General features: G+C 43.5%; 1 protein-coding gene across 1 annotated transcript; it reads right to left on the bottom strand.

The window, feature by feature from the left end:
- Nucleotides 1-6,201: 6,201 nt before the first annotated feature.
- LOC145936573 (uncharacterized) lies at nucleotides 6,202-7,305 on the bottom strand. Its single transcript, XM_083038856.1, has one exon. The coding sequence runs from the start codon at nucleotides 7,225-7,227 to the stop codon at nucleotides 6,202-6,204; it is 1,026 nt and encodes a 341-aa protein (XP_082894982.1). The 5' UTR covers nucleotides 7,228-7,305.
- Nucleotides 7,306-8,978: the final 1,673 nt, after the last annotated feature.

Here is an 8,978-nt window from a genome sequence, read left to right as displayed (position 1 = left end):
TGGTAATGTGTCGGTCGAATCAGGTATGATATACCGCTTATCGTCGTACGGACTTAGAGCAATTTTCGTCTCGCGAATGGTGTATACTTCATGCAATTTCGATCTAATACATGACTGACTACGTGTCATTTCAATCTCTTCATTCAGGCACCGCGTATAATCGTCGAATGTTATCGTTCTCGCGACAACGTTACTTTTGACACCTTTAACCTTTTTTGTATCTTTCTTACCATCTACTCGCAAAGCGTACATTTTTGCTCTAAGTCCTACAAATTCAGTCATTATCGTACCGTTATTTTCATCTTTCATTAGACCTGGCACCTTTTTATTCACAAGCGGTATACCGTACGCGTTGTCAATTGGATAATCGCTCGTATCGAATCTAGCGATATCGCGTTTCATATTTTCATACACGTCTTCGCATTTAATATGATATATTAAACTATCTGTATCGGTGTACATTACCCGACATCTGTCACGATAGAGCGGTGACATATACTCGTAGTGAAATTCATACAGACACACTTTCGATATATCGAGTATACACATACCAACATAGATTGGTTTGTTAAATTTTACTTCTAGTTTACGTAATTCTACAGCAATTAAATTTTCCGAAAAGACGCTCCTGCTATGGAAATTTGGTTTAGCAATCATCGCCTCTGCTCCGTATCGTCCGTCCCACTTTGTCAATAATTTTACATCGACACGATTACGCACATTTTCCATCGTTTTGCCAAATACCGCATTATTCATCAATTTGTATAAATTTTTTTCGAAATCATTTTTTGCTTGCGTTCTAAATTGCGTATTAAGTTCAATGTAACCGCGAAGCCATGTGGATTGAGTGAATTGTAATATGCGATGTATTTTTGTAACTTGAAGGCCGTGATGCGTACATTGCTGCAGGTTACGGTAGTGTATCACGTAACGCTTTTTATCGTATAATGTCGCGAGCAGCTTATCTTCCCGCTTACCGAGTGGTTTATCGCGTGTCGGGCAAAACGGTAGGTCAGTGTGCGCGTCGTGAAGACATTGTGGATATTCTAAATCTACTTCGAGGATATAGCCTATAGGCGAATCGAGCGTGATAGATGATATATCAAAATTAGATATGTCATCGACCCATCGAAAATCGGCGTAAGGCAACGGTTGGCACATTGCCCATCCATACAAATTATTTACATCTAAATACATTAAATATGATGATGGTTTCGACGGATCATACGATTGCATGTACTTGTTATTAGCATGGGTGTATCTATTAGAACATTGACTTAAACCACCGCGTATTCCCCGTTCGATAAACATAACCATATCGATATCGGTAAGCAATTCGAATGTTATATTTGTGTGTTTTAACATGGCATCCCATGTATACCCGGGAAGAGTATAATAATACGCAGGGTCGAGTCCATAACTCGCGATGCAAGTGTCGCGAAAGTTTTCAAAAATATCTGCTAATAACATGACATCAATTTTTAAATATAGATCACTATATTCGCCTAGCGTTCTAAGGGAGAATCGGTTCCAGACGTTCTCGGCGTGCGCGTAATCGCTCTCGGATATTGTGCTACCGGTCAAAGAACTGTAAAATGATTCGCGCGGCGGTAAACATGTATCTTGCAATTTGTCGATACAATCTATATATTCGTATGGAAAGACACCCTTCCGTGTTAATAGATTGAAATTTTCTGTCGGTAAATTTTGAAATTCCGATTGTAAAATTTTTAGTTTCTCTTTATTCAAAAAAGATGCTAATTTATCAAGACTTGCAGCGAGAAATTTATATGAATCGATAAAACGTAATTTTATATGATTTTTCGAATTGTCTTGTGTCAATTTAACAGTCTTTGTAAATGAAATATATTTTTCCTTCGTTATCGGAAGTAATTCGATTTCCCCTTCGAACGCTGTAGCTATATCCTCGATAATGAAATGCGCGTCGTAACCGGATAGATTATGGAAAACTATTGGAATACAAAAAGTTTCTTTATAATTTAGATTGCAATTTGAGTGCGCGGGACCTCTGTATCGTCCAGTCAGATGGCAATGATCGCGTACGCGTGTATCGTCTTGTACGAATGGTTTTTCGCATATATGACAATGCGTTGCGCTGTGAAATTTTTTCCACTCGTCTAATGTTAAATTTACCATGGGAACATTTGTCGTTAAAACAGTCTTTATACGTAACGCTAAATTTTTAAGTTCTTCAGCGAACCATGAAACGCAATCAATGCTACGGCGAGAATTATACGCGGATAACGAGTTGTCGTACGAACAATGCATATAATAAGCGATGCTGAATACCTTGTGATGTTGATGTTGATAATTTGTCGCTTCTTCGGTCTTTGCCAAAACGCATTCCAAGTCGGCGTACACTATAAACGGAAGTCGCTCCTTTCTGTTGTAGTTGTCAAACGATAACCACTTGTCTTTATCGCTTGGTAACCGGATAGCGCAGTCGTTTATCTTTCCGCAGTCTACTGTATGTGACTGCAACTTGTTCTCCGATCCGAAATAGTGCAAGCATCTATGAATGAAAAAAAAAAAAAAAAAATTACAATTTTATTTACAATTATATTTTAATATATAATTTGCAATAAATATACACACCGATCGCAGATATATTTCTTGTGACCATTTTTGCTCAATTGCGTATTCACAAGGCGGGATAGATTCTTGATCCACGCGAAATGTCCAACGCTGTTACTGTCTTGCACATACAGCAAGTTGACATGCTTGTCTTTCTTTTGCTCCGAAAGACGTATCGGGACGATGTTATTATTCTCAATACTATATACATTGATGGAGATATTATTTGCTAGTTCAAACTTTTTAATTTGATTTATGGTCATTGGAAATTCAATGTCTTGGAGATTCAGCACTGTCGTGTAATGAGGATATGACGATGTTCTCTCATTATATTTTGCAACTGGATGCAGAGCGGCCACCACTGACCACGCGAAACATGCATTGTCCGTTGATCGCACGTTCACCACCGCTCTCTTTGTCACAATTTGTCGCGGCAAGTTTAGATAACACCCTGCGCGCATTGAATTATACTTGTTTATATTTATAGTCAAGTTAATTATTTGTGACAACGCCCAACCACTATCGCGTTCTTGAAACTCTTCTAGCGATGCTAGCGTGGGCTCGATAACGCGGCGCTCGTACCACTCGTGTAAATCGGACGTGCGAAAGAGTTCATAGTTTTTTGTATTGACACTTTTGTTGGCGCGTTTATCACCGGACACAAACTCGCCATTAAACACGGTGTTCACTTTTACATTAATGTGTTTTTGCATCACTTTCTGCACGTGTTCGATCACAATGTCTTTGGCATCTTCGAGAAATTGACGAGGTTCGATGTAATTATTGTTTATTACCGCACCGGTTAAGATGCGGCTCTCGAACGCCGTATCAATCTCTCGCCAAACTAGTCTTTCCGCGTTATTGTCGCCACTGTATTCACCACCACTGGATATAAATTGTTTCTGCAATCGAATTTTTGCACCCTCGAGTCGCGCGATTCTAGCCACCAAAGACTGTCTATTTCCAATCGAGAGTCGCGGACGCTTGTTACGGCTGTATCCTTCGAGCAAATTGATAAATTCCTCGCAGCGCAGCGCCCATGCAAAATATTCACCCAAGGTGGTGACTTGGCGGGACCGCTCCAACAGATCGCGTTCGTTCTGCTCGATGTTTTCCATTATTTCTTTTATTCACTATTATACCACTAACACTTTTAATACAAGAAAGTAGCCACTAAACTTTTTTCACCGCTACATCTATGCGCTTTCAAATCGTACTATGGTTTGACGCGCTCTCATCCTCCTTATATATTTCACCTAATTCTATCTTCTTTTCTAACATTTGGCGTATCTCAAAAGATAGTTTCCCGAGATATTGGTTTTATGGATAGAGGAGTAAGGACACAAGCAGCCGAACGTTTGCGCCGATACGTTGCATTCTTCCTTTAAAAATATTAAGAAAAAATGTTTCGCTATCTGTTTACGACCGATTTTCTGCGAGGATACAAAGCAGCCGAACGTTGGCGCCGATACATTGCATTCTTCCTTAAAAATATTAAGAAAAAATGTTTCGCTCTCGTTTATGGAGGATTTTCCGCGAGGGTACAAAGCTGCCGAACGTCAACGCTTTTGCACCTAATCACGTTTCAACATGTTCGTCGCAGCGTTGGCCCTAAAATCTTCATTTCTTTCCTAATGATAAAATGTCCATAAAATGAAAAACATAGTTTTATGGATTCTAGAACGCTCCGTTGACAAGTTCGAGCAGCCGGACATCGGCGCTTCCGTAATAAAATTATACTAGCGAGGGTACAAAATTGTCGATCGTCGGCGCTTGTTCTATACCTTTTTGGGAAAATGTCTAGGATCCCTCATAAAAAAAAAAAAAAAAGTCGTAAAGATATCCATCTACAAATATTGCACTCAGAAAACTCTCCTCCCTCCTTTGTCGAAACATCCCCTCCACCCGCGTGACGTCATCCCCCGCGCCTACGAGTTCCCCCGCCCCGCGTGACGTCATACCCCTCGCCTCGGAGAACCTCCCGCGCCCCGCATTCCCCTCGGAGCCCCATGGGTTAGAATTGGCATAGTATACCTACTATCGCCAACAGCTCTCTATCGAAAGCGCTGTACTTCGATTCGGCTGGGCTTAGCTTCTTCGAGAAGAATGCTAACGGCTCCCAGCCGTCGCTGCCCTGCTGTTGTATTGCCGCGCCGATGCTTTGTTCGGACGCGTCAGTAAACAAAGCGAGTTCCGCGTTTGTCCTTGGGTGCCTCAGAAGTGCGGCTTCGGCCAAACCTTCCCTCGATGACTCGAATGCTCGTTGAGTCTGCGGCGTCCACGATATCGGTGTCTTGCCCTTGATGTTATCTCGAAGGAGGTCATTGAGCGGCGCCAAACTCTCGGCAGCTTTAGGCAAGAATCTTCGGTAGAAATTCACCATGCCTAAGTACCTTCGCAGCTCCCTCGCTGTCCTCGGCATCTGACACGCGAGGATTGCCTCCACTCGCGCCGGCAGCGGTCGTGTCCCTTCGTCGGAAACTTCGTATCCGAGGAATTCTACTCTCCGTTGTCCGAACACGCACTTCGCGGGGTTGATAATCACCCCGTATTCTCGCAGACGTTCGAACAATGTCCGCAGGTGCTCGTGGTGTTCTTCCTCCGATGATGACGCGACGAGGATGTCATCGATGTACGCGTAGCAAAATTCAAAATCGCGCAAAACCTCATCGATGAACCGCTGAAACGTCTGCGCCGCGTTGCGTAATCCAAACGACATGTATGGAAATTCATACATGCCGAACGGCGTGGTGATAGCCGTCTTCGGGATGTCCTCTTCCGCTACCGGGATCTGGTGATATGCTCGCACCAGGTCCAGCGTGGTAAAAACTTTCCTACCGCCGAGGGCCTGCGCGAAATCCTGGATATGTCGCACCGGGTAACGATCCGGGACCGTTCGTGCGTTCAGCGCCCTGTAGTCTCCGCAGGGTCGCCATTCTTCATCCCTTTTTGGCACCATGTGTAAGGGAGCCGACCAACTACTCCTCGAAGGTCGCGCGATTCCGGCTTCCACCATTCTCCTAAATTCCTTCTTCGCGGCCGCCAATCGATCCGGAGCGAGTCTCCGCGGCCTGCACGCGACAGGCGGTCCCGGCGTCGTCTCTATATGATGTCGCGTCGTGTGGATCGTTTCTCTTGGACGCCCGTCTGGCCTCGCGATGTCCGCGTACCGCTCCAACAGCCGGTGATACGACGTCTCTCCCGTGACCGCTTTCACGCAGGGTGCATCGCATCGGATGCATCGTCCGCGCGCGGTCAAACTCGTCACCTGGTCGACGAGACGGGAACCTCGCAGATCGACGAGGAGTCCATAGTGCGCGAGAAAATCCGCGCCGATTATAGGTCGCGAGACATCCGCGATCACGAACCGCCACGAAAACGCCCGTCGTAAACCAAAATTTAAATTCAAAGTTTCTGTTCCGTACGTAAAAATCGGTGTGCCGTTCGCGGCCGAAAGTTCGTAGGTTGACCTCTGTCGTGGTCCTCGCGTCATCCCCCGAGGATACACGCAGAGATCAGCGCCCGTGTCAATTAAAAAATTTACTTTAGTCTTCGCGTCGGTCACGAACAGGCGACGCGCACCGTGGTCCGAGTCGCTCGCCGCCACTAGCGACCGGCCCCCGCGTTTCCCGGCTGCTGCATCGAGCAGGGCGGCCTGCATTGTCGCGCACTCGATCCGAATTTCCAGTGATACCAGCAAATTCCACTGGCCGGCGGATCACGGCTTCCTGATCGCGCTCGCGAGCGCGAACGCGAGCGTTGGCGCGAACGCGGACGACGTCGATCGTCATCGCGATCTTCTCTAAAGCGATCACTTCCGATCGCCTCGATCGACTTCCGTATGGCCGTCAACTGCTCCGCCATCTCCTGTTGCATCACCAGTCGCATCTGCGTCATTCGCAGCTCCATTTTCGTCTCCAGGGAAACCGGGTCGCACGCGCTCCGATCCTGAGGAGCGACGAATCTCGTCGTCTCCGCCACCTGGAATACCGGCGCCCGGGAAGCCTCCACGATTGCGTCCGCGATATCCGCCAGTTGCTCGGGCGTATCTGCCGTGCGCGTAATTAAATGCGGCTGAAGGTGAGCCGGCAATCGACTCAACCAGATCGTCCGCAACACCTGGTCGCCAACCACGTTCCCGGCGAGACCGCGAAGATGTCTCAGAAACTGCGACGGTTTCCGATCGCCGATTTCTTCGTGCTCGAGGAGCCTCCGGGTCTTATGCTCCTGCGACAAACTAAGTCGCTTAACGAGTTCGGCCTTAAGAGTCTCGTACGCGCGCTCCGGGGGCGGATCCATAATTATATCGCGCACTTCGGTAGTATAACGCGGTCCGAGGGCGGTCAACGCGTACCCGAACTTCGTCGCGTCGACCGTAATCCCGGCGGCTTGGAAACTCCGGTCGACGATGTTAAACCATAGCTCCGGATCCGTCGGCGTAAACTCCGGCATTCGCATGCCCACTCGACTCACCTCGGGGACAGGTAAAAAATACCCCGGTGGTTGCTCCGCCCTGGCCGGCTGCATCGCGATCAGGTGCGAATTCGGCGCTTGAATCCTCGGCTGCTCGAATGCCCGCGTCTCCGGCTCCACGCGCGGAATAGCGTCTTCGCCGTCCCGCATCACAGGCATGTCACTTTTTATGCACACACTCGACACCCGATCGCGAAATTGTTCTCTTCGCGTATACCCGATCACGTCGGGGTCACCACTTTGGGATTATAATCTCGTGTCAATGCACGGCTGCAGGAGTGTTATATGAGTGTGAAAAGAATCGAGCCTTCAAATATGTGTATAATGTGTTATAATTTCCGACTTTGAATTCGATACAGAATTTCTTTGTTCGCACGTCCGCACGCAACAACTGTCGGTAGCCGACCGTCCCGAACGAGCGTTACATTTTCCTATTCTCTCCGGTCTTACGACCTTCGAGAATCTTCGCGAATAATCCGTGTTTTTAACTCGCCTGTGTTATTAAATTTCGAGTCTAGATTATCGTCTTTGTCTCTCTGTCTCGTCTGTTGTGTTTTCTACCTGTTTATTTCGTCTCGCGTCTCGCTTATTGTTTTTGTCTCGTGTATGTATCTATATGTTAACCGTGGGGAATATGTGCCGATATAATCGCCACAATATTTTATATGCGATATTTTACATTTTAACATATACATATACACTACGTACGCGCACGGATGAATATATATATGTGCGCATATATACAATTAAAATAGTAAAAGTAAAATTATATAATTATATAATTAAAATTAAAATTATATAAGTAAAATAGTAAAAGTAAAATTATATACATTTTATAATATATTTTACTGAATTTTTTGCAATTAAAAGACATCAAACACGACTTAAATCGGATAATTTTTTATTATTCATATATATTTATTAATTAAAAATTATCCGATTCATGCGTCATCGTGTTTGATGTCGTTCTAATAACTGTAAAAATTTCATTAATCTATTATACATTTACTTTCAAAAAGGTAAAATAAAAAATAAAGGTTTAAGTCCTTATATATTTCATAAGACATTTCAATTCATAATTATATATATATATTTGTTATTATATATATGTATATAGATTAATTATATTAAAGGTCTCTGGATGTCGAAGCGAGAACGAGAACGAGGATCATGTCGTCAGTTTCGCAGTCTTTTACGCGAGGCTTTCTTCATTTATAGTATTTCACGAATACATATGTATATGTATGTCATCTTACTATAGAAAATAACATTTTTATAATTCGCATTTTGTCTGCTAAAAATAATTTTAATGAATTAAAGATTAAATCATCCGATTTATGTCGTGTTTGGTGTCATTTTAATCGCTAAAGTTTCATTAATCCATTAAAATTATTTCCAAATCGATAAAATACAAATTAAAAGTTTTACTTTTTATGTATAAAATGTTTATATTCGCGTGAATTATCGTAGATAAGGAAAGGTTCCCGATGTCGTCGAAGCGAGAGCGAGAACGAATAAAGAGCGAGCGAGATGACGTATCATCAAAGAGTTCCGAAGTCTCCTCGCAAGGCTTCCTTTATCTAATCTTTCATATATCATATGTCATGTTACTATAGAAAATAAAATTTTGATAATTCGCAATATATCGAATTGAAAATAATTTTAACGGATTAATGAGACTTTTGCGATTAAAATAACACCAAACACGACATAAATCGGATAATTTTTAATTAAAAATGTAATCAAAATTTTAATTACTTATAATTAAAAATCATCCGATTTATGTCGTGTTTGGTGTCATTTTAATCGCAAAAGTCTCATTAATCCGTTAAAATTATTTTCAATTCGACATATTGCGAATTATCAAAATTTTATTTTCTATAGTAACATGACATATGATATATGAAAGA

This window comes from Prenolepis imparis, unplaced genomic scaffold (assembly GCF_030444845.1).
Source record: "Prenolepis imparis isolate NDT839.2.m4 unplaced genomic scaffold, iyPreImpa1.0 SCAF_5, whole genome shotgun sequence".
NCBI lineage: Eukaryota > Metazoa > Arthropoda > Insecta > Hymenoptera > Formicidae > Prenolepis > Prenolepis imparis.
The sequence above is the reverse complement of the archived record's forward strand: the minus strand, read 5'-3'. Positions and strand labels throughout refer to the sequence as shown.